This window comes from Leucopleurus acutus, assembly GCF_964270905.1.
Source record: "Leucopleurus acutus genome assembly, chromosome: 3".
NCBI classification, from domain to species: Eukaryota; Metazoa; Chordata; class Mammalia; order Artiodactyla; family Delphinidae; genus Leucopleurus; species Leucopleurus acutus.
In genome coordinates, this window is record NC_139145.1 from 57,649,068 (window position 1) to 57,671,946 (window position 22,879).

The following is a 22,879-nucleotide window of genomic DNA, read 5'->3' on the forward strand; positions in this document are numbered from 1 at the left end:
ACAGCAAGTAACAGGAAGACAGGCTCAGCAGAAGCCTTGGCAGGGGACTCCACAAACATGGCGGAGGGCAGCACAACGTGGGAATGTGTGGTCTGAGGAATGGAGTCTCTGGTGGGTCAGATGACACACCTCCATGCACAGGGGAGAGAAACAGGGGTTGAATCCCCTACTTAACACCTACCCCACCTATGGAATTTTCCTGAGTGTGTTATCTATTGCAGCATAACAAATGACTTTATAATTTAGCAGCTTAAAACAACAAATGTTTATTATCTCACAGCTTCTGGGGGTCAGGAATTCAGGACTGACTTAGCTGAGTGATTCTGGGTCAGGGTCTCTCATGAGATTTCACTCAATATACTGATCAGAGTGGCACACTTGTTGCAAGTGACAAACCTATACATTATAATCACCCAAAGTCCATAGTTTACATCAGAGTTCACTCTTGTACATTCCAGGGTTCAGACAAAAGTATAACCACATGTATCCACCATTACAGTGTCACACAGGATAGTTTCACTACCCTATAACATCTGTGCTCTACCTATTCATCCCACCCTCCCTGCTAACTCCTGGCAACCATCTTTTTATTGTCTCCATAGTTTTGCCTTTTCCAGAATGTCATAGGGTTGGAATATTACAATATGTAGCCTTTTCAGTAACACACATTTATGTTTCCTCCAGGTGTTTTCATGGCTTGACAGCGCATTTCTTTTTAGCCCTTATTGTAATTATTGCTTTCAGCCATTAAGTTTTGGGGTAATCTGTTATGCAGCAATAGATAACTCAATATTCTCCCAGAGTTTCCCCTAACTAGCCTCAGGGAAGAAAAGATATTATTTTTATACTCCCTCATTCATTCACCCAACTTAAACCCAACAGAGTATATTTGGCTTTGGACATGGCTAGATCTAGGCAGCTCAAATGATGTCACAGGGCTTTGTATCTCTTTTCTATTGTTTCTACTTTCCTCACTGGCAGCTCTAAGCTTTCCTGGATTTCACAGCTCAAAATTCCTGTAGAAGAAAGGTATCTCCCCACAATACCAACATAAACCCCAAGGAAGACCTGAGTCATCTGCTGTAACAGTGAGTCATGTTTTTAATCTCAAGACACAGAAAACTCTACCAGCAGTGGCTTAAATAAATACCACACAGATATTTGTTATTTCCTTAGAGGAAGTCCAGAAGTAGAGGTCTAGCACTTGTCAAACATCAAGGACTTAAGTTCCTTCTATCCTCCACTCTACCTTCATGCTTATTGCCTCATAGTTATAATATGGCTTCCCCAGCTCCAGGCATCACATCTGCCTTCACCACAGGAAGGAAGGAAAAGGAACAGAGACTGCATAGATGAACTCACAAGCAAAAAACCTGGGGTGGGGAGGGACTCACAGTTCTTTTAGTTAGCCAACTTTAGTTCCAAAACAAGAGGATGGAAGGGTGGGTATGGGTAACAGTTTAAACCCAGGCATGGAGTGGGAGGAGCCTGAGGAGGGCAGAAGGTTAGGGTAGAGAGTATTTCAGGGTTAGAGAGAGAGAGCTGTAAGGAGGGTAGGAGGAAATAAGGGGTATTGGTAACATGGCTAGCCATGCTATGATATGCTAACACAGTCAGCCATCAGTTTCCCCAGGAAATTGGTTCCAGGACTCCCACAAATACCAAAATCCATGCATGCTCAAATCTCTTACATAAAATGACACAGTATTTGCATATAATCTACATACATCTTCCCATATACTTTAAATCACCTCTAGACTACTTATAACACCTAATGCTATGTAAACATAATACAACGTAAATGCTAATACAACGTAAATGCTATGTAAACAGTTGCCAGGCACAGAGCAAATTCAAGTTTTGCTTTTTGAGAACTTTCAGGAATTATTTTTTGAATATTTTCCATCTGAGGTTGGTTGAATCTGTGCATTTGGAACCACAGATATGGAGGGCCCACGGTTTTCATTTAATGCTTACAACAGCTACATGAGGTCACTATTACGTAATTTCCACTCAATTCCCAAGTTCCAGATAAGAAAATGAAGAGCTGGAGAAGCTGAGTCATTGGCTTGAGTCACTCATTCAAGAAATGGATATTGGCAAGACCAGAATTTAAACCCAGGCCTTCCTGATTAGTCCGCATGCAAAATCAAGAGCCTCCAGGCTTAACAGACACCTGCATTGGTTCCCTACAGAAAGGGTAACTCTGGGGAAACAGACCCAATTAGGTCCCATGAAGTCACTTCCTGTACCATCTGAGGGCAAGTGCTGCAGACCTGGAGGTATCATCTGAAGTGTTTGGAGATTGGGATGGGAACCTCACTGTGAAACATCTGCAATCCTCAGGCTAAGATGAGATTTCAAACTTAATTTTAAAAAACAAAAGACACCTACACCAACACTGAGGCCAAAGAACAAGTCCCTCTAACTGTGTTAGCTCCACCGCCCGGGCTCATCAGGGCCTCACCATTAGAAGCCCACTCTCTCAAGCTGCTCCGGAGTCGCAGCGAGGCCCAAGGAAGAGGCGAACCAAGTCACGGGAACTGCAGGATGTGGTCGCCCAGCTGACTGTGGACCACACGTGTGGTGTGTTCTCATTTCTGTAAAATACAATGTAAGGATATTCACGAAAAATCACTGAGGATGTAGTCTAACCTGTTAGCAATGATTACCTTAGGGTGGGAAGTAGAGGAGACCAGGAACCTACATTTTTCTCTAGTTCATACTGCTGCAAAGATGGATTTTTTTTTTAAGGTAGAAAAAATCCAATTATATTTAAAACAAAAAAGCAGCAATAACTAGGTAAATAAATGATATCTAAAAAAATAAACTGAAGGCAGAGCCAAGCCCAGCCCTAGAGGAAGCGAGTCTGCTCTTCCTCCCGCGCCCCACCCCCAGCACTGAAAACCCTGCCTCAGCCCCCGGCCTTGGGGACTGCATCCCTGGGAGCGACCTGGGACCCCCCAAGTCTCCCTCCTCCACCAAACCAGTCTCCAAGCCCCGCCCCCCACGGCTTTTCCGGGGCCTATACAGCCCCTGTGCTAAGAAAATGGGAGCCCCTGGCCCGCCGGGCAGAGCCCTCCCTGGAGCCGCAGCCCCTAGAAGTCAGCCCCGCGGGCAGAGCGCGGCACCGCGTGACCTGCAGCCACATGACCCACGCGGGGCGGGGCCGCCAGCGCAGTCGCTGCATCAGCCGCGGGAAGCGTCCGCGTAAGTGGGGAGCGGGGTCCGCGGGGACCCTCCTCGCGGGCGGGGGTCCGGGCGCTAACCAGCCTCCGGCAACCTGGGGCCGGGACCCCCAGCGATCCGTTCGGGTCCCTCCCCGGGAGGGGCGATGGGATCGCCATTGGGGTGGGGGAAAAACTCCTGTACCCCACGGACCGCGGATCCGGCCACCTCAGCCTTGGCCTTCCCACTCTGATTTGACCGCAGTGCGGCGGGGAGGACTAAACGCCCTCCTTCCAGAGCGATTACCTTTGCCGCGTGTTCTTTGGGGGAAACAGGATCTGCAAAGCAAGGCAGGCCGCTGGGAGCGCCCCTCTCTGGTACTGAAAGAACACACCTCTCCAGGCCTCCACCTGCTCTAGTGAGCCAAGATGATCCCATGACCTCTCTATTTATTGAGGAAGAGTTCAACAGTAGAGTATCTAGCCAGGTGGCGGTTGTCGAGGGGTGGGGAAGGGGGGCCTGGGTCGAGCTGCAAGAGGATAGCCAACATGTTTTATTGAATACTATGTGGTTTACATGCATCTTCTCATTTCACATTCACCATCATGAAATTTGTCAGGTAGGTGCTGTTGTCCCCATTTTCCCCTAAGAGAAAACAAGCTCAAAGAACTTGGGTCCTTAACCAAGGTCCTGCAGTTGATCAATGGAGGAACCGAAATTGGAACCCAGGTCTGTCCCACAGCAGCGCCTCCCGGTGGGTAGTGGAGGCACTTGGCCCAGCCTGTCAATGCTCTGTGAACTTCCCCTTCTGGGCTCAGACAGCATGGAGAGAAGGGCTTCTCCCCTCCACCCCTTTCTCCTCACCCCTTACCACTGATTCCTTTTGTCACCTACCCCTGCAGGACAAGATGAAGCTCATCATCCTGGACCACTATTCTCAGGCCAGTGAGTGGGCAGCCAAATACATCAGGAACCGCATCATCCAGTTTAACCCAGGGCCAGACAAGTACTTCACCCTGGGGCTCCCTACTGGTGCGTTGTGGGATGGGGAGGGTGGGCGAGGGCATTATGGGCTTATAAGGGGCCAGGTAGGTAGGCCCATTCAGCCAAGGGACTGCAAGGAGGGCTCTGAGGTACTGGCCCTATGAGTGAACGACTCCCCTGACCCCAGACATACGAAAGGGAGGACCCAGCTTCCTCCGGGCTGGTTTGTTGCTGCCTGCCCCTGAAGAGTCCTGGAGTAGAAGGGATCTTGGTTAGGCAGGAAAAACTTTGATTTTTAGGCTATATCCTAAGCCAGCCCTGTCAGTCAAGTCTCCTTAACAGAATTAAGTCCTAATACCTTAAGGCATACGTTTTATGTAATGAATTAATTTCTCTTCTCTGCATCTAGAGTGCTACTAACTAAGCGCCATCCTTGGGAGAATTGAGAAGATAGTCACTCAACGCATTTTCTGTAAGGCTTAGTTAAACACAGGACCTAAGTGAAAAACAGTCCTAGTTTCTTTGGGGGAAAAAATCAGAATGTTGCCTTTATGGGAGGATATTTTAAACTCAGTTTTTCAAGGCAAATGTTCTGATTATTTCTTTCAGAAGTGGGGTGGATTTGCCTCAGTGACCAATCCACTATTGCAGGAGTCTTCAAGCTTTTTCTGTATACGGCCAAATAATAAATATTTTACACTTCACTGGCCATACACTTTCTGTTGCAGCTACTTAACTCTGCCCTTGTAGCTCAAAAGGAGCCATAGACAATCCAGAAATGAGCATGGATGTCCGCCAGCACTGACATTTGAGTTTATATAATTTTCATATATCATAATATTCTTTTGGTTTTTAAAAATTTTTAAAGTGTAAAAACTACTCTTAATGTATGAGATCTACAAAAACAGGCAGCAGGCCAGATCTGGCCTGTGGGCTGACGTTTTCCGACCTCTGCTCTAGCGGTTTGTGGGAACAGTATATTCAGGTAGGTATCTTGTGAAACCACCAGCATCTCAGGCTGTGTCGGGGCTGTGCTAACATCCTGTTTTCTAACTGTGGAGCCACCCTGGGTCAGAGTCTGGGCTTCTGCTGAAACCCCTCCCCATTTCCCCATCATCTGCAAAATTAGATCCAAGCCCCTCAGAGTGGTGTTCAGGGTCCTCCAAGACCTGGCCCCTTCCTGACTATCACACTTGAACCAGCACAGCATTTCCATATGGGTTCCTTGGAACATTCCTACTGTTAGTTGAAGCACCCTCAGGGTTCTGGGTGGAAGCCACAGAAGCCGACTCTGGCTAACTTAAGCAGAAAAGGAATTTATTGGCTAGATAGTGGAAGCTCACAGAATTGATGGGAAGGCTACAAGTTTGGAAAATGGACATGATGAAGCTCAGGGGGAGGACAGGGAAGCTCTGTGGCTCAGCCATGGCTAAGACCATGTCACAGGGATAGGCTGATTATTTTGTGTGGATGGGGCTGCCACTGTCATTCATTCAGCAGATACTTATTGAATACCTGCTGTATGCCAAGCTGTTCTAGGTGCCAGGGATACAGCAGTGAATAAAAAGAACACAAATTCCTGCCTTCCTAAAGCTTGAATTATGGTGGGAGAGACAGGTAATAAACAAGTGAATTAGCAAAATATAGAGTATGTTAGATGGTGATAAGAGGGAAGGAGAAAAATGAAGCAGGGAAAGGGGCTAGAGAGTGTTTAGGCAGAGGTGGGAGTTACAGTGTTGGATATGGGGGCAGGGAAGTTCTCTCTGAGAAAGTGACATTTGAGTAAAGGCCTAAAGAGGTGAGTTAGCTATGCAGATACCTGAAGGAGAGCATTGCTGGCAAAGGGAACAAACACCATGTGCAAAGGCCCTGAGGTAGAATTGCTTGAAGCAGGATTCCTAGCTGGGGAGAGAATTAGCCAGGGGCCAGGTTATATAGAGCCTTTGTTAGGACTGATTATAACTCAGAGTGAAATGAAAAGCCATTAGTGGGTTATGAAAACAATGATCTGATTTGGGTGGGGCTTTTTTCTTTCCATCTTTTTATTTTTAAAAGTTTCATGCATTCAGAAAAGCTGAAAGAATAGTACAGTACCATCTACCTAGATTCACCAATTGTTAACCTTTTGCCACATTTGCTTTCATCTCTTGTGGCTCATGTTCTGTCTGTACACACACACATACACGCACACATTTCTTATAAGCCACTGGAAAGCAAGGTCCAGAGATCCTGACACTTTACATCTAAATCCTTTAGTACATATCTCCTCAGAATAAGGACATTCTTATATAACCACAATACTATTATAATACCTACGAAAATTAAAAATCATTTCATAATATCATCTAATATATAGACTATATTAAATTTTTTCCCCTAATTGTCCACATTTATTTTTTAGAGTTTTTAAAAAAAATTAATCCCAGTGTCCAGTCAGGCTTCATGCATATTTAGTTTCTTAATCGACAGCAGTCCTCTTGCCTTTTTACGGGTTTTATGACTGACTTTTTAATGAGACTCAGCTCGGGTTTGCTGCTCCGAGGGGAAGTCTTCCCCAAACCCACAGGCTAGCCTGTACCACAGCCGACATTACTGCTTCATGACCCCACTCCTAAACAGTGAGCTCTTCCAGGGTGGCTGCTGTGTCTCTCACTTCTCTGCATCCCCATCACGTACCTCTCACGTACTGGTTGCTCAGGGAATGTCATGTCAGTAATTAAGTCTGACATTCAGTGAGGTGCTAATCACAGTCATTTCAATCATCAGTGTGCTGAATGCTAGGGATTCAGCCATGAACAAGACAAGACACAGCCCTTTCCCTCCTGGAGCTTACAGTCTAGGGGGGAAATAGGCATTAAACCAGCACCTAACGGATGGCAGTTGGGATTGAGCATTGGGCAGGACTTCAGATCTGATTTGTTTCTGTCAGGTCTGACAGGTTCTCCTGGTGGAGCATCCCTGATTCATTCCCGGGCACCCTCTGGGCTTCCAGGAGCTGGGGGCTGAAGGGGGTTCATGGCTGTGGCCTCTCTTGCAGGGAGCACCCCACTTGGCTGCTACAAGAAGCTGATTGAATACTACAAGAATGGAGACCTGTCCTTCAAATATGTGAAGACTTTCAACATGGACGAGTATGTGGGTGAGTCTTGGGAGAATCGTACTCCTCCCCTCACAGGATCGGCCCAGGAGAGGACGGGGGAGGTCTCAGGGAACCAGTGGCATTTGGGGGTAGGCTCAATTGGTGATACTGTATCTTCCAGGCCTTGGTTCACTCAGCTATGACATGAGGCTAATAAAGCTGACCTCATGGGCTGAAAGCATTAAGTGATATAACAGGTGTGGAAGCTTCTTGATCAGAGCAAGCACTTAATGAATTCCAGCATATCTCCTCCCCTGCCTCCTCCCCAACTCCATGCCATTTCTTTCTGGAACAAATGGCTGCAAAGGGGATCTGGGGTCCCATGGCTGGGGTGTGTGCCCCCCCTCACACCAGTGTCTGTGTCTGGACTTTCTCTCTACTGTTCATCTTCCAGTCCCCTTCCTGCCAAGTATACTGGGAAGGGAGCTGAGACGTGTCCTTTCCACCGATGAAAAGTGGCATCTTGGGCTTCTGTCACCCTCTCCACCTCCACCATCATTTTGTAATGGTTTTAATTGTGGTAAACTACACGTAACATAGAATTTACATTTTAACCATTTTTCTGTGTACAGTTCAGTGTTAAGTAGATTCACACTGTTGTGCAACCAATCTCCAGAACCCTTTTCATCTTGCAAAACTGAAACTATCCATTAAAAATCAACTGCCCATTTCTGCGCTCCTCAGGCCCCTGAAACATGCACTTTAAACACTGTTTTTCTTCTTAACTGAAAAAAATCTTTTTTTGGAAGCTCTGAGATAATTCTCTCCAACCACTTGGTGTTCCACTTGGGGTTCAGGCTGAGCAGGGTGTAATGGGGGGGTGAATGGTGAGGTGGGAGGCACAGGGTAAGGGGTGTTCCTGCTTCCTTTCCTGATGGGCCCAGCCCTCCCCCGCAGAGGCTAGCCCACCTCCAGAGGTCCAGACTGATCCTGGCCTCCAGCCATTCTCTTGTGAAAAGGAGATCAGAATGAGGGCCCAGGCCCATGGTCATGGGCACAAGGACACCAGCTCAGCTTACTCCGAGTGGCTGGGGGTGAGAGGGCTACTGCCCAAGGCTCCCCGATGGGCTCTTCCCTGAAAGTGTCTCTGGGGTCTGGGAGTATCCTGCCATCCTTGGGAGGGTGCCCTTGCTCAGCCTGGCATGACTGAGTGCAGCCATGGCCCCACAGGCCTTCGTCGAGACCACCCAGAGAGCTACCATTCCTTCATGTGGAACAACTTCTTCAAGCACATTGACATCCACCCAGAAAACACCCACATTCTGGATGGGAATGCAGCTGACCTGCAGGCTGAGTGTGATGCCTTTGAGGAGAAGATCAAGGCTGCGGGTGGGATTGAGCTGTTTGTCGGAGGTGAGCTCGACACCGCAGCAGATGTCCAGGGCAAACCCAGGGTGGCTGGAACATATGAGAAGGGGACAAGACCCATGCCTATCTGCAAACAGCTCCCTCTCTCTGCACCAGTGACAGTGGGGTCACTCATTAGCCTGAGGCAGCAGGGAAGGCACAGAGTGGGAGCCCTGGTGCCCTGCCCTGCCTCTGCCGCTCAGAAACTTTGTGATCTGGGGCATCTCCTCTTTCTGCAATTTGATGCCCTGTCTGTAAATTGATGTATTTGGATTTGGACTCCAAGATTCTCTCTATTCCTCAGACAAGGTTTTATGGATCAGTCATGGGACTTAGTTAAACATAATCACAGACTCCTGTAGTTCCAGAAGATTCCACCATCAGCCCCTGCATGCTAAAAATAGCAATTGAACCCCAGAGAAGTTTTGTGACTTGCCCAGGGTCAGCCAGCCAGAGCAGTGGAGAGAGGGTGGGGACCTAGGGTATCCTGCTCTCAGGTTTATGCCTGTCCCTGCCCTGAGTTGCCCTCTTACACTTCCATCTGTCAAGGCCTCTGGAGTCCCCCATGGGGGGGTGGGGGTGGGAGGCTGAAGTTGAACAGTCTTTGACTGCTCCAGATTTAACCCTTCTTTACTTCGAGGTGGGGAGGAAATGGCTAGGAGTGCTCATGTTCTGAGATCTTATAAACTTGGCAGCCCCTTTCCAGGCCCTGTGTATGTCTTCTTTGGTGTGACTCCATCCCAGCAGGGATAGAGAAGTGGCAGGAGAGAGAGAAGTTACACTTGGATGATCTGGGGGGCAGAAGCTTTGGGGATTGCTCCCTACTTAGCTTTCTGAGGGTGGCAGCAAGTTAACAATGTCTGTGTGTGCCTCAGCTAGAAACGAGAGGGGAAGATCATATGCTTAAAGTGTACCTTTAAATGAATGAGGTGAGAGACATGGTTTTCAAGGATTTTTTTCAGACCCCAGGTGGGGAAGGAGAGATTGTCCGTTCTTGAAATCTTGGATCCCTGGGACTGACAGGGCTGCCCTGTCTCTTCTGGGCAGGCATTGGCCCTGACGGACACATCGCCTTCAACGAGCCGGGATCCAGTCTGGTGTCCAGGACCCGTGTGAAGACACTGGCCATGGACACCATCCTGGCCAATGCTAGGTTCTTTGATGGAGATCTCGCCAAGGTGCCCACCATGGCCCTGACGGTGGGTGTGGGCACTGTCATGGATGCTAGAGAGGTAAGGGCACAAGGGGGGCTGGACTTGGCTTTTTGCTGTTAATTTCAACTATACAGGTACCACCTGAATCCATTTTATTAAAAATGAAGACATTGTAAATAAGGCTAAAATCCCAACTGACCCTATCACTGCCGTCCTTCCTTCTCTGGAAGTAACCATTCTTCCCAGTGTGAGGTGAAACCTTTTCAGCACTGACTGCCCAGGAGGCCACAGGCTCCTGGTCTCTGCCTACCCAGCACCACTAATATCAGAATATGAATTTGTACCTGTCCAGGTACTGAGAGGGGCCCTCTGGTTCCCTGCAGTTGGTGGAGGCCACTGCTTGAAGGGAGCTCCCCCTGCAGCCGCAGGATGCTTGTGGTTATAGCCCTGTGCTCAGGGATTCATAAATGTGGAGAAGTGTGATTGAAATAGTGTCTTGAACTGAATTGAGTCTTTCTATAGAAATTTGGGTATCATTTGAATTTTTTGTAGTTCCAATTTCCTTACTTTCATTAGAAGCATTTTCTCTTCCTTTCTGATATATTCAGCGGGAAGCAGCTACAGACATTTTAGCTTTAGGTTTCTTTGCCCAAGTCTGTAAACAAACATGTAAATCATTGAAAAAGTTTCCCTGTCTAAAGTGATTTTTTGTGAAATGAGCGATGGCAGCAGGTTTCTGTTGGGTAACCTTGAATCAGTACCTAGGGAGGTCATTCTGCTGGTTTTGGCCTTGCAGCTTATAAACACTACAGTTTGAGGGCTCTTCCTGTGGTGTGCAGAAAGGACCTGGGGATGGAAATCTGGAAATTCTTTTTTTTGAAAGGAGTTCTGGGGTCCTGAACAAAGAGTCACATTCTTTCTATGCCTCTGTTTTCTCATTTCAAGAAAGGAACAGTAACTCCTGCTCACAACTCCATGGCAGAAGTGCATTACAATGAAAGGATATCTGGAATGCTGAGTTCTTCATAATCACTTTCTGGCACTTAACATTCTTTTTTTTTTTTAATTAAAAATTTATTTTATTTAATTTATTTATTTTTGGCTGTGCCTCACGGCTTGCGGGATCTTAGTACCCTGACCAGGGATTGAACCCGGGCCCTCGGCAGTGAAAGCAAGGAGTCCTAACCACTAGACTGCCAGGGAATTCCCACACTTAACATTCTCGATATTTTAAGTGTTGAGGGGAGTCTGTGCCTGTTTTACTTAAACAAAAAGCATTACTCCAAGTCACATGAGCAGGTCTAATACTCTGAACTGAAAGTGACCAGATTAAGGGGCAGCTTTATTGGGATTCAACCTTAGCAGCCACACAGATAACTCTCACCATTGCTTCCAAGGCCTCCCTGGAGGCGCAAATCAGGACCCGTCTTTTTCCAGTTTGCCACTGTGGAAACTCACCCAACCTAGCGGCCCCGGGACCCAGTGTCAGAACCGTTGGGATAAGGCGTGGGCCTCTGTATGTACGGCACATCTGCTCGCAGGGCACTTTCACGGTCATCATCAAAGGTGCCAGGAGGCACTATCGTGTGGTGGTCAAGAGCAGGGACTCTGGGTTAGAAATGACCTGGGGCAAGTTACTGAAACCCCCATCACAGAGTCCACTCCCTTATCCTAGAATGTAGGGATAACAATGCTCCCCATCTCAGGCTACTTGTGCTCTATCGAGCACACAGAGCGTGGAGCAGCGTGCCACGTGCTAACGACTTACAATGACACATAACAACAACAGTCCTTACGATTGTCCTGGGTGGCCACTAGGATTCAGGCGTCTAGACTCCCCGTTCCGCTGCTCCTTCTCCTCCATCACAGGCTTGTTTTCTGATCCCCAGGTGATGATCCTCATCACGGGTGCTCACAAGGCGTTTGCTCTATACAAGGCCATCGAGGAGGGAGTGAACCACATGTGGACCGTGTCTGCCTTCCAGCAGCATCCCCGCACGGTGTTTGTGTGCGACGAGGATGCCACCCTGGAGTTGAAAGTGAAGACCGTCAAGTATTTCAAAGGTGAGGGTGGGGTGGGTCAGGGAGTAGGTTGCCAAGTTCAGGTCTGCCATGGGTGAGGAGTGGATCTAGCTTGCATGCTCTGGCCAGTTTGACAACTATGATTTTAATAAAATCAAACCCTCCTCTCAGAATACAGTTTTCTCTTCCATCCATGAGTATTTAAGGGTCCATTTCTAGAGACCTGTTTGCTCTGAGGAGGAGGAAAGAGAATGAAATGAAAGTGGTAGTTCAACGGCAGCTTGGTAATCTCCTTGCAGCGATATCGAGCCTCAGGTTTTTTATCTTTCCAGATCTTGTACAGGGCTTTTCCTTGTAGTCAAGGCACTGAACTGTCATGCACATCTTTTTTTCTTCTACTAAAGCGGACACTCACTGCTTTAAATAAACTTATGGGAAAATCCTCATTTACTGAGCAGGCAAATTAGGAATTTGTTCTTTGATGAAAAGTTTTTTTTTGTTTTTTGTTTTTTTTTTTTGCGGTACGCGGGCCTCTCACTGTTGTGGCCTCTCCCGTTGCGGAGCACAGGCTCCGGACGCACAGGCTCAGGGGCCATGGCTCACGGGCCCAGCCACTCCATGGTATGTGGGATCCTCCCGGACCAGGGCACAAACCCGTGTCCCCTGCATTGGCAAGCGGACTCTCAACCACTGCGCCACCAGGGAAGCCCAAGATTAACCTTATAATGGCCAACTCTCCTAGAGACTGAATTTATTATAGTCCCATGGATTCTAGCATTCATTAGGAATAACAAATTCTTTTCCTATTCTTAGGGTGTTTATCGTTTGGGCCCACAGACGAAAGATGATGAGTATCAGTTCTAGGACAAAATTTGAGAGGTCCTGGATGTTACTGTTGATAATCATGGAACTCTGCCTCTACCTGCATTAATGACTTTTGTTTTTAATTTTTTGTAGGTTTAATGCTTGTTCATAACAAGTTGGTGGATCCCTTGTACAGTATCAAAGAGAAAGAAACAGAGAAAAGCCAGTCTTCTAAGAAACCATACAGTGATTAGCCTGTGCTAATCCTAGTGTCAAGTACCTCATTGGGACAGGCAGGTCTTTCTGGAAATTGTCTTTAGGAGGACAGAATTGTATTTCTTTAATCTAGTACGGTTACTCCAGATAAGTGGGTGAACTTATTATTCTTGGCTATGCAGCGTGGAGTCTAGTCATGGAGTTTAGCTACTTGGTTGTAACTTACTGTTAATCAGAAAAAAAAAAAAATCACTCCATAATTTTGATGTTGGCCCGACTAGGGGTTTTTAACTTTTTGCTCTGTCTCTGACACTGTTCACGTGTACAATACACTCCTGCTAGTAAGTTCTATCATTATGTGCACTGATTCTCAATTGGGAGGGAGTTAGGGGCTTATGTATATGGGACAAAACCTCTTTGGAGAGTCCTGAGAGCCCCTCTTGAGCAGGCCTGCCCCTTATTTGGGAATCACTGTTTTAGATTAAGGAACAAACACTCTCAATGTCTAGAATCAGTATAAGGAAGCGGTCCCTCTGGTCAGTAACAAGTGCCATGGGAAGGAAACTATCCCTTACTTTCTTTCCCCAGTTTTTACTGCTCTTTCAGTTGGCCTTTCTGTGAACTCAGAGGACTCCTTGAGGGAGGATTTGGGTGGGTAGGACTAAGAAGAAGGCTTTTGCTGATAAACTCAGAGCCTCAAGGGGCCCAGCCACGTCAAACTCCCCTCCATCAGGGACCTTCCAGCACCAGGAGGAAGGCGGAAACGCTTTTCCCACCAGAGCCCTGTGTTTTGTTCCAAGGTCTCACTGTGGCACCTCTCATACGTGCTCTTTCATAAGTCCACAGGGCCAGCAGATACTGTCAAGTTCAGCATTGTGTTCAGTCAAGGTGATGGAGCCAGGGCAAGCAGCTTAGTTGAGTTAGAAACAACACACGAGTGACATGTTCTACATCCCTAAGAGCTGAGTGCCAAGAAACATACCAACTGTTTCTAAAGTTGCCTAATGTCCTTTCCCCACTGAAAATACCCTGCCCTTCTAACCCTCCCAGGTTCGTGTGGCATGGTCTGATGTTCCCAGAACATCAGGAAATACAGTGCTTTTGCTCCTTTATCCTTCACCCCTTGTTCATAAGCTGTCCACTGCTCTGCTTTCTTTTACTCCTCTGCCTTGATGGTTTGGATGCTGCCTCCTCCTCCCTATCTCTGTGCCCATTTGAAGCTGCTGCTGCCTCTATTTCTGGGAAAGACCTTTCGGAGCCTGGCTCAGGCCTCTCTTTAAGTGCTGTGTTTGGTACCAGCATTTCACCTTTAGCTTTTATACGTGATTGTGCTGTCATTCTGTCTTAAGCTAATGGATCAATGGACTTGTTTACAATATATTCTATTAAATCCAGTATTTTCAAGTAAGATGTGTTGTTTGTGGACTTCCACCCCCAAAGGTCAGAAGCTGGTTTGGGTTGATATTTATGTATTTTGAGAATAGCTAGCGAGCAAAGCTTCATACTCACTCCTCACAGCAGCTTGGCAGGAAGTCACAATCATAGCAACTGTTGATCTTCTTCAATCACCCGAGGGGAAAATAATCAAAATATTTCATAAAAATGAAGTGCCTGTGTGAAAAAATGGTAGGAATGAACAGACGAGCAATAAAGTATCCGATTCTGGCTCTACTTGGCATCCAAATGAAGATATGACTGTTAACTAGAATAAGGCAGATTTGTGACCAGGAGGGATGTATCAACTGCAAGGTATGGAAGACAGGTTTAAGGTTTTTTTTTTAGTTAAAAAAGTCAATATAATGGAACATCTTGGGTCAACGTAACCAACTGAGGTATAAGTAGTTGAAAGAAGGGTTTACTTTTTTAAGAACTGTATTAAGATAACTTACATTCCCATAGAATTCACCTGTTTTAAATATACATTCAATGATTTTTATTAAGTTTATGGAGTTGTACAATTCCTCACCACAGTCCCTCTCTATCATCCCCAAAGCTCCCTACTCCTACCCCAGCCCAGGTGACCACTCATCTACTTTGTCCCTATAGATTTACCTTTGCTGGACATTTCATATATAAATGGAATCATACAGCAGACATCTTTTGGATCTTCTTTGGCTTCTTTCACTGAGCATAATGTTTTTGAGGCTTACCCATATGACATGTAGCAAGCATCCATTCCTTCTTATTGCTGAAGAATATTCCATTGTATGGATATACCACATTTTGTTTATCCGGTAAAGAAGGGATTACATTTTAAGTACATATGTTAATAGGAAAAAAATCATATTAGAACGAAATGAGAAAGGATTTAGTGATGACAGCTAAGCTGGAGATGTCTGTATGAACTCAGGACCTTAAAAAGATCTGTCATGGGAAAAGAATCTTAAAAAGAGTGGATATATGTATATAACGGATTCACTTCACTGTACAGCAGAAAGTAACAACATTAAATCACCTATACGCCAATAAAAATTAGAATAATAATAATGATTAAAAAAAAAAAAGATCTGTCTTTCCCAGGCCAGTTTCCCTGGTGGCCCAACAGCCGTGTGGTCCTGCTACAACCAGCTCTTATGCAGATCAAGTGGGATGTATACTCCTGGGCCAGACTGGGCCTCTGATACCACTCAGGCCTTCTTGGAGAGGAGAAATTATATGTTTTGGGGGCAGGGATCACAGTGGGCCTGGAATATCTTGTTCCCAGAAAACAAGGATGCTTTCAAAAATGTCCGAGGCAGTACTGAGAGGACAAAGCAGCCTGTTTAATGAGACTCCTATTGGCCAGGTTGTGACAGTTTGATCAATAAAGAAATATTAACTACAGCTAAATGAAAGAAGACATACAGATGGCCAAAAAGCACATGTAAAGATGCTCACCACCACTAATTATCAGAGAAATGCAAATCAAAACTACAATATCACCTCACACCAGTCAGAATGGTCATCATCAAAAAGTCTACGAACAGGACTTCCCTGGTGGCGCAGTGGTTAAGAATCTGCCTGCCAATGCAGGGGGCACGGGTTCGAGCTCTGGTCTGGGAAGATCCCACATGCCGTGGAGCAACTAAGCCCGTGCACCGCAACTACTGAGCCTGAGGTCTAGAGCCTGTGAGCCACAACTACTGAGCCCACAAGCCACAACTACTGAAGCCCGCGACCCTAGAGGCCGTGCTCCGCAACAAGAGAAGCCACCGCAATGAGAAGCCCGCACACCACACGAAGAGTAGCCCCTTCTCACTGCAACTAGAGAAAGCCCACGCACAGCAACAAAGACCCAACGCAGCCAAAAATAAATAAAACTAATTTTTTAAAAAAAGTACAAACAATAAATGCTGGAGATGGTGTGGAGAAAAGAGAACCCTCCTACACTGTTGGTGGGAATGTCAATTGGTACAACCACTATAAAGAACAGTATGGAGGTTCCTTAAACTAAAAATAGAACTACCATATGATCCAGCAGTCCCACTCCTGGGCATAATATCTGGAGAAAACCATAATTCGAAAAGATACATGCTCCCCAGTGTTCATTGCAGCACTATTTACAATGGCCAAGACATGGAAGCAACCTAAATGTCCATCGACAGGAATGGATAAAGAAGATGTGTTACATATATACAGTGGAATATTACTCAGCCATAAAAGAAGAACAAAATAATGCCATTTTGCAGCAACATGGATGGACCTAGAGATTATCATACCAAGTGAAGTAAGTCAGACAGAGAAAGACAAATACCAAGATATCACTCATATGTGGAATCTAATTTTTTAAAATGATATAAATGAACTTATTTACAAAACAGAAACAGACTCACAGATTTCAAAACCAAACATTATTATCAAAGGAGAAATGTTGGGGGGAGGGATAAATTAGGAGCTTGGGATTAACATACACACAGTACTATATATAAAATAGATAACTAACAAGGACCTACTACATAGCACAGGGAACTCTACTCAATATTCTATAATAACCTATATGGGAAAAGCATCTGAAGAAGAACGAATATATGTATATGTATTGATAAAACTGAATCACTTCGCTACACACCTGAAACTAACACAACATTGTAAATAAATCAACTATACTCCAACAAAATTTTAAAAAAATAAATAAATACAGCTAAGTGGAACAAATTGAATCTATCTGTAAAATCCCAAGTGTGACACTCAAAAAGGAAATGGTAACATTAAGTATACATGGAGTTGTATTTCAGGAAGGGTGGATGGAATGTGCTTAAATTTTCATTACATTTAATAAAAACAAGCAGCATGTTGACATAAATGGGTGTCACCTCTCCTATTAAATACGTCTGTTTATAAAGAACAGATGGATACAAGAGTCTAGCCCACTATCTACCCGTCCCTATCTATGGCTTACTCCCTTCCTTCCTCAGGTCTTTGCTCAAATGTAATTTATCAGAGAGATCTTCCCTGACCCTCCAATATAAAGTAGCAATACTGATTCTCTATCCCTCTCTGGGATAGTTTCTGATGCCCCCTTCCTGGGAACTAAAATCCCTACTGTGATGAGATGCTAGTGAAGCATGCATAAGTTTCCAGTAAGACATATTGTGATAAAATCCTGGGTTATGAAATAATGGGTAAAGAAAACAACATAGTAATTTGGATCTCAAGGGTGCCCTTAACACCAACTATTTTCCCCTAGTCCATTCGGTCTACTTAGAGAGACCTAATTCATCATGTCTCAAGACTCTAATCCCTTTTCCTCCAGTTCTTCTCTGAGCTGATGACCTTGAAAATAGAAGCAATCGGAAAGAACTTCCACAAGTTCCCACCATCACATACACCCGCCTGCCAGCCCTGCCCTCATTGTTTGCCCTTTTCTTGTCACCCTCTGTGCACTAGATCCCATCTTCTCTTGCCTCCTTGAGGGCATTGCTCCAGCAAGACTCTCCTCTCGCACCTACAGCATCAAACTCCTTCTTTCCTGGATCACCCCTACCAGAATACAAAGCAAGCTTTAAAAACAAAACTCTTTACCCTGTTTGTCCCCTCCTGTAATAGCTTCATTCTCTGATACCCTTTTCAATAAGCAAAATTTCTGGAATTACCTATACTCCGGCTCCAATCTCTCTCCCCTAGTTCTCTCTTTATTCTGGTATTCCCATTATGCACGTTACACACCTTTTGCAATTCTCACAGTTCTTAGATATTCTGTACCTATTTTTCTTTCATTCCTTTTTCTCTTTAAATTTCAGTTTGGGACATTTCAAGATATTGACATATCTTCAAGTGCAAGATTCTTTTCTCAGCTGTGTTCAGTCTACTGATGAGCCCATCAAAAGCATTCATTTCTGTTACAATGTTTTTATTTCTAGCATTTCTTTCAATTCTTAGAGTTTCTTTTGCTTACTCATCTGTTCTTGCATGTTGTCCACTTTTTCTGAGACCTTATCATATTAATCTGGGTTATTTTAAATTCCCATTATGATAACTCGAAAATCTCTGCCACGTCTGAGTTTGGTTCTGATGCTTGCCTTATCTCCTCAGATTATTTTTTTCTGCCTCTTAGCATCCTTGTAATTTTTTATTGAAAGTCGGACACGAGGTACTGGGTAATAGAAACTGAGATAAATGGGCCATTAATGTGAGGTTTTATGTTTATCTGGCTAGCAGCTAGGCTGTGTTTTAATGTCTCCTGTAGGTGTCAGATGCTTCAATTTTCTTCAGTGTCTTTTGTTTTTGTCTCCCCTGTTGTCTTTGGGTTTCCCTAGAAACTCCTTAAAATAGAGGCTGTGTCTTGCAACTCTTTCAAGAGCTGTAATCCACTGTTATAACACTGGAGCCCTGTAGATGATATAGTACTAGGGAGAAGCATTCTATAATCTTATGGTTAAATCTGCTTTATTTTACTGGGCTAGAATCTCTGGGCTGAGACCTACAGAAGTTCCTTAGCCTTTTTTTCCTCCCCACTTACGTGAGCAAGGAAGGCTAGAGAGGGCTCACACCATCCAAATGCCCTTCCCCTAGATCACAGAAGACTCCAGCAAAGTAATTTTCCTTGAGGGCAGGCTTCTGCCGTGGAAGCAAAGCTCTGAGTGTATTTCCAAATGGTTACTCCTCCCACCCCACCCCCACCTCCCGGGGCCGCCCGTTCCCCCAACAAGAGGGAATTCCTCTGCCATCTTCACAGTGGGAACATGATCCAGCTCCTGGAGGTAAAACCCACAGCAGCGTGGGGGCCCCCTAAGGAAAACTCCCAGGAGTTGTCTTGTTCCTGTTTTAAGTTGTAATAATTTGATACTTGTTACAAATTGCTCCCCAGAGTTTTAAACTCTCAAATGAATCCACACTCAGCGCCCTAGCAATTCACTTAAATCCTAATTATTGCCTCAAGCAACTTCGACTTTGGGTGAGCTGATCTGTATTTTCTGCATTTTCCTGTCTTTCTAGTTTTTGTGGAAGTTTGCCCTGTGACCTCAGTTCTCTGATGGATCGAAGAAAAGCTGATTTTCAGTTTGTTCAGCTTTTTTTATTGTGAAGATACCCCATTCTTTCTCAAACACACTCCAGATTTTCACCTCCCCTCCAGTGAAACAGCACTCGTCAAGGCCACCAATGACCTCTACACTGATTGCCAAGTCAGTGCTCAGAGCTCATATTATTTGATCCATTTGCAGTACCTGACAAAGCCGACCCCTCCTTCCTTCAAATTTGACATGGCTTCCAGGACATCACACTGTGCTGGTTTTCTTACCTTACTGGCCACTCTCAGTCTCCTTTGCTGGTTCCTCCTCATCACCCTGAATTCTTAGCATTTGCAGTGTCCCAGGGCTCAGTCTTTGGACCTCTTCTCTCTTAAAACTCACTCTCTTGGTACTTTCATCCAGTCTCATGGCTTTAAATACAATCTATACATTGACTCCCATATTTATATCTCCAGCCCGAATCTCTCCCTTGAACCCTGGACTAGAATATCCAACTGCCTACCGAACATCTCCACTGAAATAACTATCAGACATCTCAAACTCATCTGTCCATGACTCAACTCCTGATCTTCACCGGCAAACCTCTGCTACCTATAGGTTTCTCCATCTCAACTATTCAAAAAGACCTAGAAATCAACTCTGATGCCTCACCTTCTCACATTGTATATCCAATCTATCAGCAAATCCTATTAGTTTTACCTTCAAGGAAGTACAGAATCTGAACATTTGTCAAGACTCCAAGTGCTGGTACACTTGTCCAAGCCATCTGTACTTCTCACCTGAGTCACTGCAGTAGTCTCCTAATTGGTCTGTTTCTGTCCCTGCTCACCCTGCTCCCCTGAAACGTTAAGTCAGACCTTATCACACTTTGCTCAAAGTCCTCCAAAGGCTCCCATCGCAGAGTAGAAGCCAAAGTTCACCCAAGGCCCTATGCAGTATGTAGCACCACCCACTCCCATCCCACCTCTTAAAATTCTCCCTTCCTCAGCCTGCTTAAGTCCTTACTGGCTACCACACGGTGCCTGGAGCCCTCTAACATGCTCCTATCCCAAGGGCCTTTGCCCCTGCTGTTCCCTCTGCCTCGACTCTCTTCTCACAGGTGTCCACAAGGTTCACTCCCACACTGCCAAGCCTTTGTTCAAGTGCTATGTTGATGAACTCCTCTCCACTCTTTAAGATTCCAACATCACTCTGCTTCCCCTAACACCTTATTCCTTCTCCCAACTTCTCTCTGTGGTGCTTATTTTCTGATAAACCATATGATTTGCTTAGCGTCTGTCTCCTTCCACCAGAATTTAAGTTCTACAAGGGCAGGGAGATTTATACCTGCTTTAATCACTGTTACATTCTCAGCACCTAGAAAAATAGTAAGGCCCATTGTGAGGTGTTCAATAAATATTCGTTAAATGAGTAAATGAATACTAGGAAACACAGTAGGTTACAAGAAGTGGAACGGGATCGAAAATAAGATACACAATCACCTTTTAAGTTTATATGCATTTAGGTTATATTAATATTAGTTTAGTTTGTTGATTCAATGAAAAAAATAAAAAAGAGCCAAGGAAAAGCAATAACTGTGCTGACTTTATACTTACCAACTGTGGCATCAGAATCTCACTAAATTTTCAATGTGCACAATATTCTCCAAAGCAACCCTGGCTCTGAGAAATACAGGACTACCTGGAGTGGTAAATCTTTGGGCTGCCTGAATAATTGTGCAAAGAACAGACTATAGGTGCTGAAAGTTGACAGTACCATAAACAGCTTTCTGACCACAAACTCTCAACCTGGCCTGCAGGCCGATGTTTTTTTTTAATGAGCCAAAGTTCAGGGAACAGACTATTTGGCTACTCTTACCAGTATGAGAGGGCACCACAGTGTTACAATTCCTTGTCTTACTTAGCAGCTTCAGCTATAACTTAATTTCTTTACTTCAGTGGTTGCAGGCAAGTGCTACTATCAGCAGTGACACTTTAATGTCATGTCACAATTGGATGCCAACTATGGTTCAAATAGTTTTAAGTGGCCTTACAGTTTTTGGTAATACTGCTATTCCTGCCTTGCTTGTCTAATTTGATGCTATTCTACCTACCAAGGTGTGTAACAGACTATAATGACACACAATGAGGAAAATTAAAATCCCAGAAATAAACCTGCTTCTATAACAAAGTACACTCCTGTCATAACCAGTTATTGCATTTATAACGTGGGAACTGTTGCCACCTGCTGGTGGTGCTTATGATAAAATTAATACTTGGTGGGCTCTCCAAAATTCCAGTCAAAATTTTAAAATTCCCTTCTAAAGCAGGCAACCACATGAATGCCTTTATGATTATCATATTTGATTAACTCCAATTTTTTTCTCTGAACAAAAAAGCAGTAAGTATAATAATGAAATTCTAATGTAAACGAGAACCCTCTACTACTAAAAAATGACTTTGCTGACAATGCTATAGGTCTGGGAGTACGGCTGCCAAGTGTTTTCTCCCTTACCCATCTCCTCAACAGGAAGGGATGTAGCCACTAGATGCTCACTTGTTGGATTCAGTATTTAGCTGAGGTGGCAGGCTAATCCTCTCACACTAGTGCAGAGCCTCCGTGAGTCCAGATGACCCACAAGTCTGATCAACTTGTCCAGTGTTTAATGATTTCCTCATGAAGCTGAGCAGAAAAATGACCATAACAGGCACACAGCCTAAAACTCCAGAGACAGCCAGTGTTCTCAAAAAAACCTGATTCAAAGCTACAAAAAGACCTCAATCAAAAAAGAATTTCAGGGACTTCCCTGGTGGCACAGTGGTTAAGAATCCAACTGCCAATGCAGGGGACACGGGTTTGAGCCCTGGTGCAGGAAGATCTCACATGCCGCATAACAGCTAAGCCCGTGCGCCACAACTACTAAGCCTGCACTCTAGAGCCCACAAGTCACAAGTACTGAGCCTACGCGCCACAACTACCGAAGCCCGCGTGCCTAGAGCCTGTGCTCTGCAACAAGAGAAGTCACTGCAATGAGAAGCCCACAAACCGCAACGAAGAGTAGCCCCCGCTCGCCACAACTAGAGAAAGCCCACGTGCAGCAATGAAGACCCAACGCAGCCAAAAATAAATAAATAAATAACTTAAAAAAAATTCAAAGGAAATTAACAGCAATTCATAGAATGAAATTTCAAATTTCCAAAAATTATACTCATTAGTAATTAATGTGTGCAAAAAATTTAATTGTGTGCCATTTTGCCCTATCAGATTGGCAAAAATAAGTTAATTTTAAAATAAAACAATAATTTTAAATGCTGGGGGGAAAAAAAGGCCTTCATGAAATGAAGCTAGATACACAAAACTCTTCGTTCTCTCATATACTTTCTTGATAATACCAACATTCCACAAACCTATTTATTTCACAGGTCATATAAGAGGTTACCTCAATCTTCCATTTTACTCAGAGACAGAAGTACTCTACCCAAAACTATACCATCTTAAAATTAGCTCGTAACTCATACCTCAAAAATAAGCCCTATTGTCTTTGTGAAAATTAAGGGGTGAAGATTTTGTACCTAAGGAAGAAACACTCAGTTGAACAAACAAATCTTTAAGACTAA

General features: G+C 44.8%; 1 protein-coding gene across 1 annotated transcript; it reads left to right on the plus strand.

Moving 5' to 3' along the window:
- The first annotated feature begins 3,174 nt into the window (after positions 1-3,174).
- Positions 3,175-14,191, plus strand: GNPDA1 (glucosamine-6-phosphate deaminase 1). The gene is made up of 7 exons (XM_082836267.1): positions 3,175-3,210; positions 4,071-4,200; positions 7,190-7,291; positions 8,462-8,644; positions 9,686-9,870; positions 11,682-11,856; positions 12,772-14,191. Exons 2-7 carry the CDS (start codon positions 4,077-4,079, stop codon positions 12,870-12,872), a joined length of 870 nt encoding a protein of 289 aa, XP_082692393.1. The 5' UTR covers positions 3,175-3,210; positions 4,071-4,076; the 3' UTR covers positions 12,873-14,191.
- The last annotated feature ends 8,688 nt before the right edge of the window (positions 14,192-22,879 follow it).

What these genes read in the sequence shown, in the direction of transcription:
- GNPDA1 (XM_082836267.1), top strand. Translation starts at nt 4,077, where the DNA reads ATGAAGCTCATCATCCTGGACCACTATTCTCAGGCCAGTGAGTGGGCA. An exon ending in CACCCTGGGGCTCCCTACTG is followed by an intron (nt 4,201 to 7,189) that starts GTGCGTTGTGGG and finishes CCTCTCTTGCAG; the next exon opens with GGAGCACCCCACTTGGCTGC. An exon ending in GATTGAGCTGTTTGTCGGAG is followed by an intron (nt 8,645 to 9,685) that starts GTGAGCTCGACA and finishes TCTTCTGGGCAG; the next exon opens with GCATTGGCCCTGACGGACAC.